Source organism: Rhinichthys klamathensis, unplaced genomic scaffold (genome assembly GCF_029890125.1).
Source record: "Rhinichthys klamathensis goyatoka isolate OS25496 unplaced genomic scaffold, OSU_Roscu_1.1 h1tg000242l_1, whole genome shotgun sequence".
Classification (NCBI taxonomy): Eukaryota; Metazoa; Chordata; class Actinopteri; order Cypriniformes; family Leuciscidae; genus Rhinichthys; species Rhinichthys klamathensis.
In genome coordinates this window covers 4,106,732-4,129,976 of record NW_026606764.1, presented here as the reverse complement: position 1 = coordinate 4,129,976, position 23,245 = coordinate 4,106,732, and the positions used below count along the sequence as shown (strand labels likewise).

Here is a 23,245-nt window from a genome sequence, read left to right as displayed (position 1 = left end):
ACGAACGGCCGAACCGCGTAAAAAAAATCACGGTTATAAAAATACCCATGTCCATGTGGACAGGGTCTTATTCACATAGCTTATTCAGCCCTGCTCTGCTTTTCATCGAGTTTGGAAGTGTTTGGCCTGTGCACCTTGGATTTGCCACAGAAGAATTAGAAGAACACGATTTGATTATGAGAACGATTTTTAAGGTAAGACACATAATAAACGTCTTATGATTGTATATACTTTATATTGTAGCTACTAGTTAAACTGGTGCTAGATTAAAATGTTATGAAATGAGATTGGAGTGCATGAAGCCTAATGCTAAATGAATATACATGTACACACAAGAATGTTTTTATCTTCGATAATTAAACACAGCATGATATAAAGTAGGATTATTCTTCAATGGTGAATATTATAATGTTTAGACCCGTGTTTACTGTTAAATACTGTGTTTGTGTATATCTGCTCACACGTAGATATGTATAATATGGTAAGAATAATGTTTCATAATATGGTAAGAATAATGTTTCATAGTTTGGAGCGGCTCGATCGCTTCAGTAAACGTTCTCTGCACGCGCTGTGGTTTTGAAAAGCAAAACACGCCAAACATTAGGCTTCATGTTTTTCTCCAATCTCATTTCATAACGAATGGAAATGTTTGAAGTAACATGATAATCCATATATTTTTGTCTAGTGAGGTGTTACTGAAGTGTACTTTTTAACGATATATAGGCTGCCTGCTATCTATCTGTTATTATTTTATGCAGCCCTACACATAGGCTATAACAATGCAGTGCAAACTTGGTGTTTTTATATATATGTAATAATAATTTTAACCAGAAAAATCTAAAATGTATTCCCAAAATCGTGCAGCCCTATAGTTTCTCTTGATATCAGCATGTTCACAGGTGTTTATTTATTTATTTATTTTTACAGGGACCAGATGCCCCACTGATGAGTCCTGCTGACTTCAACATTCACAGGAGACTCTGTACATGAACATGGTTAACACTAGAAGTGCCAGAATTCCATAACTACTAGAACTGCTACAAGCGGTCATTTTGACCGTTAGATTGCAATCTCTATATCTTTAATGATCAATAACCAATTGAGAGATTAATGCATTTATTGTATTAGGATATCTTTTAAAAACAAAACAACACCAAACTGTACATTTAAAAAAGTTTAATTATACATTTATAAATAATAATATCAGTAGCTCATAATTATCGCATATTCACAACAGATAGCTATATTTCCATATCCATTCAACATAACTCAGAAAAAGATAATAACAACTAAAAGTATCTTATTTAGATATTCTTTTGACAGTGAGAGAGACAATGTCACGGTTTATGAATTCGCTGTCTCCTTTCTCGTCTTGTGTGTGCGTGTGTGTGCGTGCGTGTGTGCGTGGTCGCTGATCATTGCAGCTGATCAGCACGCACGCTCTGATCAACGCGCCAGCTGCAACTGATCAGCATTCTACCCTTTTTAGTGTTACTGTTGTTGCCTAGTCTTTGTCAGATTGTTGTGGATTTTTCCTGTGTGTTTGTTCCCTGCCTGTATCCGTTTTCCGTGTGTTATCCCGTGTTCAGCACTCCATGGTTCTACACGCAGCGTCCCTGTGCTGCCAAGGGCTTCATACCGGACATTTACACACCTTAACTCTCACAGCATCTGACCAGCTCTCAATAAACATATCTGTCATTTTGCAATTGAATCTTCTGATTATTTGCTAATAGACAAAGGTCAACCGCGAGAAATGTAACAAAAGAATACCGCGAAATTTATGGAAGAATTAAATGGACTTTAATATTTGTAACCCACAGAAGACAATCTACAAATGTGTACAATGATGCGCAAATATTTCTCTATCTGCAAATGTGTATTTTTACATTTGTGATGTGTAAAATCATATCCACAAAAATAAAGGGTGATGTGTACAACACAAAACATTTTTTACGCATTTGCAGATCAGTTCCTGTGAATTTGTGGGTCACGTTACATTTGTAAGTTTTTTTTACACATTTGTGGAATTTTGTCCAGTGTGTACTGCGCAGATCTGTAAATAAACATATACACAAATATCTCACGATTTGCAAATACACACAATTCAATCTGTACAAATATCTTTTTATTTCACATACAAATTGTGATTTACGCATTTGTGGATCCATTTCTACACACAAAACTGTTTTTACGCATTTGCAAATCAGTTCCTGTGAGTTTGTGGGTCACGTTACATTTGTAAGTTCCTTTCCACACATTTGTGGAATTTTGTCCAATGTGTACTGCGGAGATCTGTAAATAAACATATACACAAATATCTCACGATTTGCAAATACACACAATTCAATCTGTACAAATATCTTTTTATTTCACATACAAATTGTGATTTACGCATTTGTGGATCCATTTCTACACACAAAACTGTTTTTACACATTTGCAAATTGCTTCCTGGCAATTTGCAGGTCACGTGACATTTGCAACTCCCTTTTACACATTTGTGGATTTTTGTCCACTTTGTCCCGCTGAAAGAGATGTCCCGGCTTACAAAGAGATTTGTAAGCCGTGTGTGTGAGAGCAGTTAATTAGCCACACCAGGAGGTGGCGGTAGCGACATTCTCTCCCATGAACTCCGAGGATATCGACTGCACAGTCTATGGCTATGCCACTGCACTATCCAGCGTTATCCTCATCTAACTCGTTAATACACAAATGCCACATCTTTTTAATCGTAGTAACGTAGACAAGCAGCTACAACCTATTTTTCCGCGAAACGAGCTTTCCTTCGAAGTGGATAAAATACATTGATCTAAATGCGCAGGCGGCCGAGAGACCGATCCGAACTAAGGGACCGTCTTCAAAGTGCAAACCCCGAAAAGCGCTGCTACGAAAACAGTCAATAACTTCAACTGTCACACACTACAGTGCCTGCTTACAAATTAGAGAAAATCACTTTATTATAAGAGACGTTTGAAGTACGTTATAACGAGTCATTAATGTATTTTAACTTATATGTTTCATATACTAGTATATAACCGAAGCTGTAGATTGTAAATTTAAACATTTCTCGTTCTTAGTGTTTTTTAGTTAGCTTAAATAGTAGCATAGCATTTATCCTATGATTCGTGCTAGCTGAGATTTACCGCAGCTTATACTGCCTTTTGTCATTGTTTTTGTCTTAATAATCAGTGCGATATGTTGTTAATATGAATTGTTTGTCTAACCTTGATTACAGGACAGTGTAATAAAAATGACGGAATCACAAATTGTAATGTAATCATTATCAAACTTAATTCATATCATATTTTTATTTTTTATCCTGATTAATGAAAGAAATAGCATTTTCAGGTATGTTTTGCAACGTTAAGTTCTTTGTTATTAAACAATAAGGCATAATACTTTTTTTTATTATTACATGCATAATTCATATGATTTGTCATAATTATTTCTTAAAACAGTACATCAAACAATACAATAGCATGCAATGCAATGAAATTGGTGATCCAAAACTTACAGGCTATTATAATAAAATCTGATTAAATTACACAATACAATACTAAATGATTTCAACTGAATTACGAGATGTAATGCATTATATTTTTATTAACACAGAACTACAAGCAAAATGAACATTTACATGGACATTTATAGAGCTTTTTAAAATACACAACAATACAGAACAGCTTTAAACAGAGATACTGTAGGAAACTTTCATTTCCCAAATACTTTTGTGATAGTCCTTCTGGCTATACAGTGTGAAGATCTGAAGGAAAATATCTTCATAGCTGTGTGAACAATGTGGAATTAACTGTAAGGTTAAATATTTTGAGAGAAAGGTTTATTTTTTTAGGTCCATCCTGGATTAACCAACTAGACTCAAATAGATGCAGTGTCTTTTGCTGTATGTAAAGTCAAATCTGTAATTTGAAGTGATTAATATTGTATGTGCAGTCATTTTTTGCTATCTTGAGGCCTAGATGATGCAGTCAGGTCATGAGACGTGGAGGCTGAGGAACTCTGAAAAACACACAAACATGCTGTAACACATGCATTTTGTACACACAAAGTCTGTTGTGCTGTGTAACATCACTCACTGTTTTAGCTTAGATGGGCAAACTGGAAGGCACAGCGCAGCGGGCGTAGTTAGCTCGCTGAACCTTGTCGTAATTTCCCCTTGGCAGGATGGGGTCATGACTTGTTGGAAGAGGAGGCTGGACTGGCTGAGGAACTCTGAAAAACACACAAACATGCTGTAACACATGCATTTGTACACGCAAAGTCTGTTGTGCTGTAACCTCACTCACTGTATTAGCTTAGATGGGCAAACTGCAAGGCACAGCGCAGCGGGCAATTACAAGGCCATTTTAATGTCACACTCCACAAGATAAGACATCTCAGCCCAAAAGTGACCGAAACCTTCCATTCGTCTCAGTATTATAAGGCTGATCTGAGTTATGATGCTTATATAAGATGAGTTATGATGTATCTGAGTCAACATAAAAATATCATGTCCCTGGGTCAACACAAGATATTTCATTATTACTCAAATTAAAAAGATTACATCTTATACTAGATATTATATTAACATTATGATTATTTAAATTCTGTGATTGATTACTGTTTGTCTAATATTAGATGAGTAATAAGGAATGATGTCCCTGCAGATAAATGTGATGTTCCTGGGTCAATAGAAATAAAAAATACTCATTTCAAAATGTTATAATAAACAACGTATAATCCTGAAACGTCAATGTGAGAAGAGCCTTTACTTATTCAGTACACAACCACAAATCTGTGTAATGCTTCTGACAAGACAGTAGTACGGAAGACACTAATTGACTGCTTGAAGAAGGTCATTGCTGATGGGGGTGGCTGTTCACGGAGTGCTGGATTGAAGCATATTCATGGGAAGTTGACTGATGGTTAAAGTGTGGGAGGAAAAGGTGCACAAGCATCTGGGATGAGTGCAACTTTGAGAGGATGTCAGGAAATGCAGATTCAAGTTCTTGGGGGAGTTTTACAAGAAGACGACTGAGGCTGGAGTCAGAGCAACAAGACCCAGGCCATCCTTAAAAATATTTTGGTTTGCAGTAACAGCAAAAAAAAAAAAAAAAAAAAAAGGGGGTAGGTAGGCCTATATATTTTTTTTTCAATATTCAATGTAAAAAAAAAAAAAGTTAAATTTTGGTCATGGTATGAATTTAAACACATTTGCATATCGTGACGTCACTGACTGTGTCTTCAAACCGTGCCTTCGGGCGCACCTTTGCAAACCTCATTCTGATGCAGGTTATATAGATATGTCAAAAACATTTTTATTCCAGCTGCATTTATTTGATTTTTTTTGTGGCAAAATCAAGAAAAGAAAAAAAAAGCCACTAGAGTTCAATGAAAGTGGATTTTCAGAGGTAAACAAATAAATTAAAATGACTTTAGAATTCACAAAGTAACAGTTAATTAGATTAACATGCAATGTCATATCTATGAGAAAACAGCTTTTTTTTCATATCAGAGAGACACAGTGTAAATAACTATAAAGTCAACTCTATTTTTCCCCCAGTTCACCGGCCACTTACTTTCATGTATTTCGGGAGAAACTGATGAATTCACGCGCTGTAATAAATCCAACAGACAGAAATCTCTGAACTGCGGCCCAAACGGCGGCCATCTCACGTTACAGATCAAGATAATTTATAGTTTTTTTTAAACGACAAAACAAACTCACTTATACATATTTGAGAATCGGAATAGAAGATAGTTCATGACTTGGTAATCAAGTTTGTTCATATTTAGAAATAAAAGCGCTAAATCTGTCATACAGCGCTATTTTGGCTGTGGTGAATCACGTGCCAAGCATGACGTGTCACCATGGAAACGGGACGGGACGGGGGGGGGGGCATCACGATGTTTAGCCTCTATATGATATCTATGGTCTAAACATCGTGATGTCTGTCAGCCATCATTACCAAGCGCGAACCACTGACAGTGAATGAAACGAAGCGAACGTGTCTAGGCCACATGTGACATGCGTATGCCATGGTGTAAACATAATCATAGACGCCGCGGGTTTATATCTAAAAGAAAGAACGTAGCCCATGTAGGCTTTTTATACTCACAATACTTACTAAAATATGATTAATATTTTATTATTAGGGGCCAAGCACCGAAGGTGCAGAGGCACCTATTCTATCTGTTCCGGTTCTTATTAGGGGCCAAGCACCGAAGGTGCGGCGGCACCTATTGTATCTGTTCCGGTTCTTCTTATTATTATTATTATTATTATTATTCCAACCAGGTGTCTATGGCAGCCCATAGAACCGTGTCCGGGAAAGTTGTTTTGGTTTGACATTCTGATAGAGGACAGACCCAACATCAAATACACCAATTTTGGTGTTTCTAACTCCTATGTCATCACAAGCATAACCTGAGGCTACATGCTGCGTTTCGGCGCAGCGCCACCTACTGGTCTTGAGATATGAAAAATTGCTATTTTTGCTCATAACTTCTGAACAGTTTGTCCAAAAATCATGAATGTGGTCTCGTTAGATTCAGGGCGTCATGCCGAGTCGGCTGATATCCAATTTTCCCAGATCGGCCATTTTGACTGTCGGCCATTTTGAAATACGTGCTAAAATGCTGTATTTTTGGAACGCATGAACGAATTGTTACGAAACTCGGTATGGGTCATCAGTACGATGCCCTGAAGGAGCCTGAGAAGTTTCGAAACAGCGCCACCTAATGAGTTATAACTCTGGCTGCGGTTGACTTATTTTCACGGGAGTCATCTCGTTGAGGTCCTGAATCCTTGCCGAGTCCACAGATACCAAACATGCTAGGTTTCGACTTAGTTTGTGTAGCGTTGTGATTTAGCACTTAAAAAACAGTTGCCGATATCTTCGAAACCGCTAGTCCAATCGAGACGAAACCACCGTCAGAAGTTTGGAAACATAGGTCTATATATTAAACAAATGCCCAAATGCCCAAATATTGATAGTAAGGGGTCATAAAATTCAATCAAAGTCACGTGTCAGTCATTTTTGACGTGTTTTTTCACAAAAATGTCTATAACTCCGAAGTGAATTGAGATATTTTCACCAAAACCGACACACATATGTATGGGCTCACTCTGAGGACACAAATAGTACAGAGACTGAATAAAGTAATCAAATGTAAAATAACACTGGGTAGTGTTTTTGTCCTGAGAACTAAATTAAATACATAGGATATTATTCCCGATTCTTTCAAATGAAAGCTATGTTTTGTTGTTTTGACAACCAAATGAATGAAAGACCATGGCTGCTGTCACTGTAAGAGCTCGTGCACAGATCCTGTAACCAATAACATTATACGGTCACGTGCGATGTATGCTAAGACATAACCGAGGATACACACGCCAGTCACCATAAACGAAATTGACATAATTTTCGCATGCTTTTGACTGTTAAAGCGATATACAAAACCCGGTATGGTGTTTTGACTCAGATACATCATAACTCATCTTATATAAGCATCATAACTCAGATCAGCCTTATAATACTGAGACGAATGGAAGGTTTCAGTCACTTTTGGGCTGAGATGTCTTATCTTGTGGAGTGTGACATTAAAATGGCCTTGTAATTGCCCGCTGCGCTGTGCCTTGCAGTTTGCCCATCTAAGCTAATACAGTGAGTGAGGTTACAGCACAACAGACTTTGCGTGTACAAATGCATGTGTTACAGCATGTTTGTGTGTTTTTCAGAGTTCCTCAGCCAGTCCAGCCTCCTCTTCCAACAAGTCATGACCCCATCCTGCCAAGGGGAAATTACGACAAGGTTCAGCGAGCTAACTACGCCCGCTGCGCTGTGCCTTCCAGTTTGCCCATCTAAGCTAAAACAGTGAGTGATGTTACACAGCACAACAGACTTTGTGTGTACAAAATGCATGTGTTACAGCATGTTTGTGTGTTTTTCAGAGTTCCTCAGCCTCCACGTCTCATGACCTGACTGCATCATCTAGGCCTCAAGATAGCAAAAAATGACTGCACATACAATATTAATCACTTCAAATTACAGATTTGACTTTACATACAGCAAAAGACACTGCATCTATTTGAGTCTAGTTGGTTAATCCAGGATGGACCTAAAAAAATAAACCTTTCTCTCAAAATATTTAACCTTACAGTTAATTCCACATTGTTCACACAGCTATGAAGATATTTTCCTTCAGATCTTCACACTGTATAGCCAGAAGGACTATCACAAAAGTATTTGGGAAATGAAAGTTTCCTACAGTATCTCTGTTTAAAGCTGTTCTGTATTGTTGTGTATTTTAAAAAGCTCTATAAATGTCCATGTAAATGTTCATTTTGCTTGTAGTTCTGTGTTAATAAAAATATAATGCATTACATCACGTAATTCAGTTGAAATCATTTAGTATTGTATTGTGTAATTTAATCAGATTTTATTATAATAGCCTGTAAGTTTTGGATCACCAATTTCATTGCATTGCATGCTATTGTATTGTTTGATGTACTGTTTTAAGAAATAATTATGACAAATCATATGAATTATGCATGTAATAATAAAAAAAAGTATTATGCCTTATTGTTTAATAACAAAGAACTTAACGTTGCAAAACATACCTGAAAATGCTATTTCTTTAATTAATCAGGATAAAAAATAAAAATATGATATGAATTAAGTTTGATAATGATTACATTACAATTTGTGATTCCGTCATTTTTATTACACTGTCCTGTAATCAAGGTTAGACAAACAATTCATATTAACAACATATCGCACTGATTATTAAGACAAAAACAATGACAAAAGGCAGTATAAGCTGCGGTAAATCTCAGCTAGCACGAATCATCGGATAAATGCTATGCTACTATTTAAGCTAACTAAAAAACACTAAGAACGAGAAATGTTTAAATTTACAATCTACAGCTTCGGTTATATACTAGTATATGAAACATATAAGTTAAAATACATTAATGACTCGTTATAACGTACTTCAAACGTCTCTTATAATAAAGTGATTTTCTCTAATTTGTAAGCAGGCACTGTAGTGTGTGACAGTTGAAGTTATTGACTGTTTTCGTAGCAGCGCTTTTCGGGGTTTGCACTTTGAAGACGGTCCCTTAGTTCGGATCGGTCTCTCGGCCGCCTGCGCATTTAGATCAATGTATTTTATCCACTTCGAAGGAAAGCTCGTTTCGCGGAAAAATAGGTTGTAGCTGCTTGTCTACGTTACTACGATTAAAAAGATGTGGCATTTGTGTATTAACGAGTTAGATGAGGATAACGCTGGATAGTGCAGTGGCATAGCCATAGACTGTGCAGTCGATATCCTCGGAGTTCATGGGAGAGAATGTCGCTACCGCCACCTGCTGGTGTGGCTAATTAACTGCTCTCACACACACGGCTTACAAATCTCTTTGTAAGCCGGGACATCTCTTTCAGCGGGACAAAGTGGACAAAAATCCACAAATGTGTAAAAGGGAGTTGCAAATGTCACGTGACCTGCAAATTGCCAGGAAGCAATTTGCAAATGTGTAAAAACAGTTTTGTGTGTAGAAATGGATCCACAAATGCATAAATCACAATTTGTATGTGAAATAAAAAGATATTTGTACAGATTGAATTGTGTGTATTTGCAAATCGTGAGATATTTGTGTATATGTTTATTTACAGATCTCCGCAGTACACATTGGACAAAATTCCACAAATGTGTGGAAAGGAACTTACAAATGTAACGTGACCCACAAACTCACAGGAACTGATTTGCAAATGCGTAAAAACAGTTTTGTGTGTAGAAATGGATCCACAAATGCGTAAATCACAATTTGTATGTGAAATAAAAAGATATTTGTACAGATTGAATTGTGTGTATTTGCAAATCGTGAGATATTTGTGTATATGTTTATTTACAGATCTGCGCAGTACACACTGGACAAAATTCCACAAATGTGTAAAAAAAACTTACAAATGTAACGTGACCCACAAATTCACAGGAACTGATCTGCAAATGCGTAAAAAATGTTTTGTGTTGTACACATCACCCTTTATTTTTGTGGATATGATTTTACACATCACAAATGTAAAAATACACATTTGCAGATAGAGAAATATTTGCGCATCATTGTACACATTTGTAGATTGTCTTCTGTGGGTTACAAATATTAAAGTCCATTTAATTCTTCCATAGAAATTCAGTGTGGTCAATATGACCGTCTATGGCCGAAATAGGTAAATATGTTCATTTGTTTTTTTTGCCTTATGTGTAATTTATATTAAAAACATTTTAAATGAAAATACAGACACTTTTAGGAAAAGTCAGGTACCAGCAGGATTTTTTTTTTTTTCAACAAAGTTATTGCAGATATAAAATTCAAAACGATCAAAATGACCGCAGTGGCCGTTCTATGGTTAAGTGAAAAATCTTTGTTGTGTATCTTTGGATTACGTTGTGTCGTAAATAAATCCAAACAATCTAAAAGCCATTCTTTTTTTAAATCTCATTCTTTGTGCAAGGCTCCTAATGATAGGGCCTGATAGCACCTAATAGGGCCATTAGGGGAGGGTCTTTGTCTTTCTCAGGTGTCAAACCCATCAATATTAATGGTTGCACGCCTCCCCGCATAAAGTTTTCTTACACAGTGACAAAACACGTCATACAAAGTCATACAAGACTTTATTGACTTATCTGAATGCGTAATCAGGATGATTTTCACATAGTTTTGAAATACTTAGTATGGGTTTCATGACCTTATTTCAGTGACAATTTTTTTTTTTTTTTTTTTTTTTTACAAACCACATGTGGCAAAGCGCGAGAGGGCAGCTCTATTATATGTGGAGTAGGGCGAGGCGATAAGTTGTGCTCACGCTCTCAAACTCCTGTTGGTATTATTTCCGACTACGCTACCTGAGGAATTTCACCCCAAGAATTTAGCAACCTCTAACTGAAAGGCACACGCAGATCCTAATCATGGATGGATTCAGAGACATAGGTAGTAGTACAAAAAGTGTATTAATAGTTAAAAGACACAAGTATAAAAGGCATTGACCAGCAATCACTCTCGTCTAGTTGTTAGATTCTATCGTTGGCAGCATAAAAACCTGGGCTTACCACCCGGGGCAGTCTCAAGATATCACCCTTTATGAAAATCACTATTCACAGTGCACACACGCACTCGCACACACTCAGCAACTCATGTCAGAGAAGACCACGACACACAGTGAGGATGCCACCACCAAAAGATCATTCGTCTGCCCCCCAGGCGCCCAGGTCCTGCCAAAAAACGAAAGAAAAAGACATTAAAGAAAAAGCATTGATATGCAAAGAAAACAAAAATGCAATTATATAGAAAATGAATTAATACAATTCCAAGGAGGAGCCAACCACTTGGTCCCAACCCAGTCGTCGCAAATCAAAACCCAAAGAAAATAACAAAAGACACTGTATAAACTCAAATTAAATAAAGAATCACTCCACAATGGTCAAATAAATTCGGCAGTGTAACTCAACCGAATTTGAGTTACAAATGTACACTGTTTTGATGAAAGCAATACATGAATTCTCTAATCACAATTAATTTAAAAACAAAAATACATTGAAATCAATTAAAGAAAGAAACAAGAAAGAAACAAAAGAAACCCCAAGCACTAAATCACTGAGCCTAAGCACAGAACATTCACTTTAAAACATGAGCTCATGGACAGCGTATCAGTCCCATGTTAAACGCGGATAATTAGTGGATACAGAACAGCAGTAAGATGAAGCACAAAGCAAACAGCACTTTATGATGAAGCACCAGGGCGTTGAAGCAATCAGCACTTTATGAGGAGCGCAGAGCATATAATACTCATTCGGGACGCCGCTATAACCTTCAGCGAGTGCCTACAAACAAAACAGAAAGTGTTACCCCGCGATTCATTCACCCTTGGCTTCATGCTCGAGCAATATACTCACAGCAACACATGCTGTCCCAGGATCACTATCCCAAACTTTGTGGTGAATGGAGGCAATTGTCTCCAAGCAGGACACGCAGATAGATCTTACACTACCTGAAGCATACAGATTAGTCAAATACCCACTTAAAATAACGCAAAGCGCCGTCGCACACAAACGCTTCTCTTACCTGTCTCAATTGTCCACACTCAACCCTGCACTCCAGTAGAGAAAGCAGCGGGGCGCGTGGATGACGTCACGGCCCCGGAAAAATGACGCACATCAATGAACTGGTAGCCCGTGCTCTTATACGCAACAGGTGCCAGGCCATTGGTCAAACCTCAAACAGGTGGGAGGGGTGCTAACCCATCCTGCCACACACGCATAAACGTCATTATCTCAAAACTAAAAACTTTTACATACATGCTGCTGACACATTATTGTAGCAGAGTTTGTGCTGAATACAGTGTAATCAGACTTTAGCCATGAAAATGTCACAAGTATCAGAAAAAAGCATAAATGTCAGAGCATGTCAGAACAACTCCAGGGCCCAGAAAACACCTCAGACCCCAGAGGGTTAATGGACCTTCTATCGCCTTACAATCCATCGTGTTCTTTGAGATCACTAAATTCGAGGCTTCTGGTCATTCCTAGGATATCTAAGTCCACTAAAGGAGGGAGGACGTTCTCACATTTAGCTCCTAAACTATGGAATAGCCTTCCTGATATTGTTCAAGGCTCAGACTCGCTGTCCCAGTTTAAAACTAGATTAAAGACGCATCTTTTTAGCCAAGCATTCACATAATGCTTACCTTTTATACTACTGTTGAATCAGATCGAATGCATTAATATTATGAACAGCAGCTATGCTAATTATTTCCCATCTGCTTTTCTGCTGTTATCTCGGGACACTAGTCCCGAGGTAAATAGCGTTCGTCAGTTCCAGTTTGTATCCAGCCTCTCACAGAGACTTCAGATGCCCCAACACCTGCGATGCGATGACTAAACGCCTGTGAAGAGACGACTCGACGCTGGCGATATGTTATGCCCTAAATTAATACGTGATTAACTAACTATATTTTTTCTATGTACATTTTTGAAATGCACTTTCTGTAAAGCTGCTTTGAAACAATATGTATTGTGAAAAGTGCTATAGAAATAAATTTTAATTGAATTGAATTGAATATTCAGAATGACTTATGAGCAGAAACCTTTTTATTTTGGGTATGTCATGATATGCATCACTTGCCAAAATTGGGGCTGACTTGTAAGGGGTTAAAGAATTTTTTTCCACTCTCTCATTAACAAAATTTTGTTATTATTATTATTTTTAGCCAAAAGTTGTGTAAAGTTAACTTTAGTCACTGTCACTATGGTTAGAAGCAAGTGTTATTTACAGCTATGCCATGAAAACAAAGAAGGGAATTGGTAATTCTATCATAGTCACTATTAGAATACTTTGTCATTTGTTTTCTAAATTGGACAGATCATGAGTAACACCTGTTATAAAAAAATAAAAAAATTGGTTCTCTGATGGATAAGTGATTGTAGTTCTAACCGAATCCTCGTCCAATGCGCGATGGGTTGTGGGCAGTCAGTGATCATCGATCTGCACTTCGGATTCTGACCGGATATAGTAGACCATCCGGGTCTATTTGGAACACTCATTTCAACATACTACGATTTGGGACGTACTAATTCTATTTTCGAATTCTATTTAGGATGGATAGTGTGCGAATTGGGACGCAGCAAATAATTTTGTTGAGGCAGTCTTTTTTCTTTTTCTTTTTTACTTTTTTTCTCAGCAAAAGTCAAATGCAAGACTGACATCTAGAGGACATTCTAAGGAAAAACACAGTCAAGGAAACATGGACAAGTAGATATAATATAATTGATATTATATTCCTAAGCTATAAAACACTTTTTTGTCACCTCAGCATTTCTAAATAATCATTCATAACCTTGCTGAGCAGCAAATCCCTGTGAATGCATAAAGTATTCATTATTCCATCAGTACTGATTTATTGCTCCCTGCCCCACCCCTGGTTGAACTGGTTCTATCATAAAAAAGTCCCAAAGTTGTAATTACTTAATATAGATTGGAAAAAAAACAGTGATAGGAGGGTAATATCCTGATTTCCAGAGACACCCACTTAACATCGCCTGCTCCTTTAAAGCAACACCCACACAAGCTTCATCATAAATTAGTGAGCGGAGTGGTTGAATGGCTCAGAAATAGAGATGAGTTTCACTCTGTACATCTGCCTGTATCTGTCCTTTAACTTTATTTTGTCAGCTTCAATACTCAGACCAGGCACCTGTCAGCTTCAAGGACACTTCAGGTTGAATGGAATGTTCAAGGATGGAGATGTTATATTTGGAGGCCTGTTCGACGTTGACTTCCTCACAGTGTTCCCGGAGCTGAGCTTCAGAACCGAGCCAGAACCACCTTACTGTGAGCAGTGAGTCTGGAGTGGATAAGGACAGGAATACAAGGCTGGAAAAAAAGAGAACAATTTATTAAAATTAGAAAAATATACCTCAATATTTATTTATTTTTTACACAACATCTTGAATTCAATTTTAATTTCCATTGTGAATTTGATAATTGATTTATTCTTATTTGTACTGCTAAAACCCTTCCAGAACTGTTAAATATCAACATTCTCTTGCTTTTCATAGATTTGATATGGAAAGCTTCCAGCAGGCACAGACAATGGCTTTTGCAATAGATGAGATCAATAAGAATCCAAACCTGCTGCCTAACCTCACACTTGGTTACCATGTTTATGACAACTGTATGATGCTAGGAATGGCATTCCGGGCTGCCATATCCCTGGCTAGTGGGACAGAGGAGTCCTTCTCAAATCTAAACTGCATTGGCCCACCACCAGTGATTGGAATCGTGGGGGATTCAAGTTCAACTGCTTCCATTGCAATTTCCAGTATCATTGGGCTGTTTCGATTACCTATAGTAAGATTGAATTTTAAAAAAGTGTTTCTTGTCTGTTTTTGAATGACAAAAAAATGTTTCGTAAGTACTGATCATTTTTTTGTTAATTGTCACTATTTTTCTGTCTTCTCTTCTTCTGTCTTTCTCTCTAATTAGGTTAGTCACTATGCCACCTGCTCATGTTTGAGTGACAGGAAAAAGTACCCCTCTTTCTTCAGAACTATTCCCAGTGATGCCTTCCAGGTGCGGGCTATGGTTCAGATTTTAAATTTTTTTGGATGGACCTGGGTTGGTCTCGTCTACAGTGATGATGACTATGGCATCTATGCTGCTCAGTTCTTCCATCAGGAAATGCAGCTGTTTGGTGGCTGTATTGCTTTTTCTGAAATCCTTCCCCATGATAACAACCTCAGAGATATTCAGCATATAACAACAGTGATTCAGGTCTCTACAGCTAGAGTGGTGGTAGTTATTTCCACTCCATCCTTTTTGATACCTTTGATGGATGATTTGGTGTTGCAGAACATAACAGGCAGACAGTGGATTGCGAGTGAAGCTTGGGCCACCTCTCTTTTACAGCACAGTCCACGTTTACTACCCTTTCTAAGAGGTACTCTGGGGATCGCCATCAGGCGTGGAGAGATCCAGGGACTTCATGAATTTCTGCTACGTCTCCATCCCAGCAATGATCCAAAAAATAATATGTTAAGGATCTTCTGGGAGAAAATGTTCGAGTGCAGTTTTGAAACTGGGAGTAAAGAGAGAGATCGAGAGCAAGTGAAAAAGACTTGTACAGGACAGGAGGATCTGAAAACAACATATACACCATACACAGATGTTTCAGAGCTGAGGGCCACTTATAATGTGTATAAGGCAGTTTATGCCCTGGCACATGCGCTTCATGACCTGATGCAGTGTGAGGAGGGTAGAGGACCATTCAGTGGGAACAGATGTGCTGACAAAACAAACCTGAAACCCTGGCAGGTAAGGTAAGACGTACAGGTATAGTGCAGATTCTCTCCAGGAATATACAAGAGCTGATGTGGAAAAGCAAAATATATGTGCTATATTCATAAAAATTTCAAATAAACATATAACACCTGTTCTGTCTACAAACTCTGCAGCTGGTTCACTACCTCCAGGAAGTGAATTACACTACAGGCTTTGGGGATCATGTGTCATTTGATAAGAATGGAGATGCTCTGGCCATCTATGATGTCCTGAACTGGCAGCCAAGCTTTGATGGGTCAATAAGGGTCAAAGCTGTTGGTGTGGTAAATGAAGGAGCAGCAACAGGGATGGTGCTCAAACTGGATGAAGATGCATTATATTGGAACTTTGAGCCAAAAAAGGTAACTAACATTGCATGTTAACCCTCTGGGGACCAAGAACGCACCCGTGCGTTTTGGCAGATTTTTTTTCACATAGCAGAAAAATAGACTTAAACTACTCCATCATTTCTGGTCATCCAGAGTTATGAAACATATTTTTTTTTTAAAAGTTAAATGTCTACTTTTTTATGTGCCCACCTACAATCGAAATAAAATATTGTGCTTTTGTAAAATAAAGAAAATAAACAGGGTGTGCGTTCTGCCTCTCCGTGTCCGTGAACTTTTTTTCTGGAGCACGTCTCTTAAACTTAAACAAAACTCAGTGAATACTATTCACCCAGACATGAGCAATATAGGTTTATGATCATTTAAGTTTGTACTTTTAAATCATCTACCGTATTTTCCGCACTATAAAGGCTCGTACACACCGGGACGAATATCGGCCCGCGTTATTCGGCAGCGTTTTTCAACCCGTTTTGGTGACACTTTATTTTAAGGTGCTTGTAATAAGCAGTAACTAATAGTTAATAAGACACATATAAGACCTTATAAGATGCATATAAGATGCATATTATCATTAACTAATGATAATAAATAAATTAAATTAAATAATACATTACTCAAGTGGTAACACTTTATTTTAAGGTGCTTGTAATAAGCAGTAATTAACAGTTAATAAGACACTTATAAGACCTTATAAGACCTTATAAGATGCATATAAGATGCATATAAGATGCATATAAGCATTAACTACTTCATATAAGGGTTAATTAAAGGTCCAGGCCCTGAAGAGATCAGGGAAACTACTCCCTCTTGGGAAGGTCAATTTTTAAGGGCCTGGGAGTTTGTGTTACCATTTATATATGTTCGTCTGTTCTAAAAGTGCAATGTATTGATACTTGAGAAATGTATTGGTAACACTTTATTTTAAGGTGCTAGTAATAAGCAGTAATTAATAGTTAATAAGACACTTATAAGACCTTATAAGATGCATATAAGATGCATATTATCATTAACTAATGATAATAAATAAATTAAATTAAATAATACATTTCTCAAGTATCAATACATTGCACTTTTAGAACAGCCGAACAAACATAAATGGTAACACAAACTCCCAGGCCCTTAAAAATTGACCTTCCCAAGAGGGAGTAGTTTCCCTGATCTCTTCAGGGCCTGGACCTTTAATTAACCCTTATATGAAGTAGTTAATGCTTATATGCATCTTATAAGGTCTTATAAGTGTCTTATAAGGTCTTATAAGTGTCTTATTAACTGTTAATTACTGCTTATTACAAGCACCTTAAAATAAAGTGTTACCCGCGTTTTTTGTGTTCACACCCAAGCGATTTTGGCTGACGATGAGCCGAGTGAACATGCAAATTCATTCCCTGACATTAGATGGCGCCCATTTGCTCTGCAATACCACTCCATAACAGTTCTCTTTTATCAAGATTTTTGTAGTCGCTGTCGCGTTTGTCATATAGTTCTTTATGTTCCAACACCAACGAGACCAGCAGCTCTACATTCATCTTGCCTTGCATCTTCCTCGTCTTATTTTTTCTTCCCGGTAGTGTAGACGCTACTTGGCGTATATCTTCTTCGCCGTTACGTATGTGTGCTCGGCAAGACTGTTTTGTGTTTGAGCACCCCCAAGTTGTGTTTTACTGTAACTTCAGAAGCTCCAGACACGTGAACAAAAGCGCCAATCTCATTGGTCGGATATTTTTTGACGCGGCGCGTCAAACTAAAAAAACGTACCCGAGGCGTTTTTAAAAAAATTACGCTTTTACGCGTGGCGTTTATCGCGTCGGTGTGCACACTCACATTGGCGGCCTTTGTTTAGTCACGAGGCGTTAAACGTCTGCGAATATCGCGCGCGAAATTCGTCCCGGTGTGAACAGGCCTTAAGGCGCACCGGATTTTAAGGCGCACCTTCAATGAATGACCCATTTTAGAACATTTTTCATTTATAGGGCGCACCGAATTATAAGGCGCATGAGATACTGCAGTCAAACGTTTGACTGGGTTTGCGTTATGCATCCACTAGATGTGCTAAAGGGAATGTCAACAAAACAGTCAGATAAAGTCAAACTTTATTAAGCGTTCTGACAACTCCGTTCACTCCCATGGTAACGTTGTTCAAATGTTAAAGGAGAACTCCGGTCAATTTTAACATTGAGCTTATTTTTTTTGTAAATTTGGAGTGCTGTCAGTACAGATAACAACGGCAAAAACCGGTGTTGCCTACACCGTGTTATTATCCTCTTTTTAAAATTTGCACCCTGTTGACTTAAACGGGGCAAGTTTTAAACCTGCTTTTAACAACCTTAATGTGTCATTACAAGTGCACAGCCATGTGAGTGAACAGTGAACACGGTGAATCTGACTGCAGTAAATGTGAAAGATATGAATAAAAATGATGTTTATTCAGCCAGCTCACATACCCGTATTTTCTTCCTGTTTTCGGTCGAAGTCCACAGTAGGCGACTGTCGAGTGCGCGCGCGCGATCATTGGTAACTAAGCAACAGTGGAGACTCAGACTGTCAGCTGTCAGGCGATGACGGTGCTGTGTGGTGTTCTGAGAATATCAGCTCAAATGGATAGTTCATCCGAATCAGATGTTGAACACACGGAGGAGGTTTGATCGCGCGCGCAAACTTGACAATCAACTACTGTGGACTTCGACCGAAAACAGGAAGTAAATACGGGTATGTGAGCTGGCTGAATAAAGAGATTATTCCTCCCTTCGTGAAAGCTCGGATCACAGTTGAGACTGATATATCAGTCCAGGCATCCACGATCATCCACGATCCAGATAGTTGCCTAAGTCGCCCGGGGCTGTCTCCCCGTCTTGGTGAACGTGTGTTCACCATCCATATATAAGGCGCTCCGGATTATAAGGCGCACTGTCGTTTTTTGAGAAAATTAAAGGCTTTTAAGTGCGCCTTATAGTGCGGAAAATACGGTAATTTAAAACTAAAATAAATATTCCCTGTTTATGCAATCTATTTAAAAAGAGAGAGGTGTCAGCCGTTCTCATTATCGTTCTCGCATCTCATTATTCCGCTAATGTGACATTGAGACGTGTAAACGCCCATATAAACTCTGTAAACACACTATATTTAGTCAGATTAATAATACTGTCGTCTTGCGCGGCTGTGAGGAATAATCCTGGGACATTTACCTACCTCAGAACAAGTGCTGGTTTATTTTCACTTCGAGGAGCTAGCTGAACTGTAAGTGTTTTTATTTTTGTGCTTTGTGCGCGATATATAATAACTTTAGTGTCTGTAAACGCAAAAATAGCCTACTGTTTAAATTTGAATCATGTTTCTGTGTGTGTGTGTGTGTGTGTGTGTGTGTGTGTGTGTGTGACTAGTTTTGGATAGATTATAAAGTTTTAACTCTAAAATAGACATCAAATAAGATTTTGTTAGCAGTTTCTACTCATATGTTAAATATATAGTATGTTTTGTCAATAAACTAATCAACTAAGAATAGTGTTTGTTCCAATGCAAGCTATATCAAAATAATGAATCCTTAACTTTGAAATATGTATGATAAAATGTATTGGCCTACTACGACATTTATGGAAAAAAATAATTTTCCTTTCAAGATGTTTCCAACTCTAACTTTGAACCAATTCTGTAGAATGGCCCATATAACCTATTTGAACAGGATTTGTTTCCAGGTATGACTAAAAATGTGCTTTTGACTTTCATTTATATTTTGATATATATATATATATATATATATATATATATATATATGTATATGTATGTATGTGTGTGTATATTGTCCTACATTTACATTTACATTTAGTCATTTAGCAGACGCTTTTATCCAAAGCGACTTACAACTGAGGACTAAACCAAGCGAGTCATCGTGAAGAGGCAAAAACAACGCAAGAAGTGCTCAAAATACAAAGTTCAGACATAGCTCGGAGTAGCATAAGCCAGGCAAGCGAGGATTTAGGGGAAAGGATTTTTTTATTTATTTTTTTTTGTGTTATGTTAAGTGCTCCCGGAAGAGATGAGTTTTCAGTTGTCTTTTGAATGCTGTCAGGGATTCTGCATTCCGGATGAGGGTGGGGAGATCATTCCACCAGCATGGTACCGTGAATGAGAATGTTCTAGAGAGTAATTTTGTGCCCCGCTGTGATGGTACCACGAGCCGTCGCTCATTGTCCTTGCATTCTTTTTTGTGTGACACACCTGAATGAAAGGCTCATTAATATGCGGGTCATCTTTGTCTTCTCAACCACCTAATTATTCACAATGGGGTTGGGCCGTTCACGCCCATTCGCATATTGCCTTGGCTAACAAAATAATGTTTTTCACAATTTAAAAGAATCTATTGTGTTATGTGAATGATTAGAAAGGATGATTTTAAGATCATTTTGAAGCAAAAATTCTAGGCCACAACTTCCTTTAGTCAAAAGTCTTGTGGACATATATTTAGTATGTGTTTTGTGGCTTTATTTCAGAAACTTTAATTTTTAGTTTTTTCAATAACCATGCATAAACAATATTCTCTCAAAAATACAAACATTTACATACATGTTGCTCACATATTATGGTAGCCCTGTTTGTGCTAAATAGAGTGTAATTTCACCTTTGCCATTAATATGTTTATAAGCAACTGAAAAAAGCACAAATGTCAGGGCATGTCAAAACATCTCAAGGACCCCAAAAACACATTGGTCCCCAGAGGGTTAATGTCACCCCTTTTGCAGATACAGTATATAACCTAAAAATAGTCAAAGCTTTGAAAAGACAAATAAGAATGAAGTAATGGAAAGGCCAAGCTTGTCATTATGTAAAAGAGATGACAGACAAACACATGACTAACAACATATTATGTCTCTTTCAGACCCCAAGGTCTGTGTGCAGTGAGAGCTGCCCCCCAGGAACCAGACGAGCCATGAGAAAGGGCTTTCCTGTCTGCTGTTTTGACTGCCTGCCATGCGGAGATGGAGAGATTTCTAATACAACAGGTGAGATGATTATATTTGGCAATTTTTTTTATATAATTTGAAAGTAAGTTACTCTAAAAACCCTCACCTTCTGTCTTTTTCTTAAATCACAGATGCAAATGAGTGCACAGTGTGTCCAGATGAGTTCTGGTCCAATCCAGATAAGGATCAGTGTGTCCCCAAAGAAGTTGAGTTTTTGTCTTATGAGGATCCTCTGGGCATCTCTCTGACCACGGCATCTCTGCTTGGCACCTGCTTCTGCGCTCTTGTGATGGTCATCTTTTCTCATCACCGTAACACTCCCATAGTACGCGCCAACAATTCAGAGCTCAGCTTCCTGCTGCTGTTGTCACTCAAACTGTGTTTCCTATGTGCGCTACTGTTCATTGGTCAGCCACAGTTATGGACATGTCAGTTAAGACATGCTGTCTTTGGCATAAGCTTTGTCCTGTGTATCTCCAGCATCCTGGTCAAGACTATGGTGGTAATAGCTGTGTTCAAGTCATCTCGGCCAGAGGGCAAAGGCGCAATGAAATGGTTTGGAGCAGTTCAACAAAGATGCACAGTTCTGGTCCTGACAGCCCTCCAGGTTGGGATATGTGCAGTCTGGCTATCAACTGCCTCTCCAACACCCCATAAAAACAACCAGTATATCCGCTCTAAAATAGTATATGAATGTGCTATTGGCTCAGTGGCTGGTTTTTCTCTACTGCTGGGATACATTGGACTATTGGCAGCAGTAAGTTTCCTGTTAGCCTTCCTGGCGAGAAATCTTCCAGATAATTTTAATGAAGCAAAGTTTATCACTTTCAGCATGTTGATATTCTGTGCTGTGTGGGTTGCATTTGTTCCAGCATATGTTAGCTCTCCAGGGAAATATGCAGTAGCTGTGGAGATATTTGCCATTTTAGCTTCTAGTTTTGGACTACTGGTGGCCATATTTGCCCCAAAGTGCTACATCATCATTTTACATCCAGAGAGAAACACTAAAAAAGCCATCATGGGAAGAGATTCACAAAAGAAATGATGTTTTATTAACAAAGTTCAGGAGGAGCACGTTCAGATAATCTACCCAATCAACGCGAGAAGAGGCATATAATCAGAGCCGACTTACCTCTGTTCTACAACAGTTTTCCCAGCATCCCTCCTCCACCCCGACTCCTCACTCTCAATTTTTCCTATCTGGTCCAGGGATTGGGGGGGGGGCGCTCTGGTTCGGGCCAAATTACGAGCTCGGAAGCCCTCTCCTCGGACAGTTCACCAAATATGCTTATTTTGTACTATATCTGATTACATGTAAGTGCAAACTCGTGAAATGTGTATAAATCTTTCTGTTTGGCATGCATGTTTTCGGGACGAAAGCAGTCTTGTTTTAACTGCACTTTGACTTTTACATACAGCTTGGGCCAAAAGTATTGGCAGTGACATAAATTTTGTGTTAATCAAAGTTTGCTGCTTCAGAATTTGTAGATTACTCTTTAACCCTCTGGGGTCCAAGGTGTTTTTGGGGTCCTTGAGATGTTTTGACATACTCTGACATTTGTGCTTTTTTCAGTTGCTTATAAACATATTACTGGCAAAGGTGTAATTACACTCTATTTAGCACACACAGGGCTACCATAATGTGTTATCAACATGTACATTTTTGTATTTTTGAGAGAATATTGTTTATGCGTGGTTATTGAAAAAACTAAAACTTAAAGTTTCTGAAATAAGGCCACAAAACACATACTAAATATGTGTCCACAAGACTTTTGACTAATGGATGTTGTGGCCTAGAGTTTTTTCTTCAAAATGATCTGAAAATCATCCTGTCTTATCATTCACATAACACAATAGATTGTTTTAAATTGTGAAAAACATTTTTTTGTTTGCAAAGGCAATATGCGGATGGGCGGATCGGCCCAACCCCCTCATGAATAATTAGGCAGTTCTCACCTGAGCAGACTGCATACTAATGAGCCTTTCATTCAGGGGTGTCACACAAGAAAGAATGCAAGGACAATATATATATAAATAAATATTTATATACACACACACACTGTTACGG

At 38.0% G+C, this 23,245-nt stretch overlaps 1 protein-coding gene across 1 annotated transcript; it reads left to right on the top strand.

Annotated features, from left to right (window-relative positions):
- The first annotated feature begins 14,173 nt into the window (after positions 1–14,173).
- On the top strand, positions 14,174–22,261 carry LOC130100458 (extracellular calcium-sensing receptor-like). Its single transcript, XM_056265936.1, has 6 exons — positions 14,174–14,394; positions 14,615–14,906; positions 15,042–15,869; positions 16,010–16,237; positions 21,093–21,216; positions 21,309–22,261. The coding sequence occupies exons 1-6, from the start codon at positions 14,174–14,176 to the stop codon at positions 22,220–22,222; spliced, it is 2,607 nt and encodes an 868-aa protein (XP_056121911.1). The 3' UTR covers positions 22,223–22,261.
- Positions 22,262–23,245: the final 984 nt, after the last annotated feature.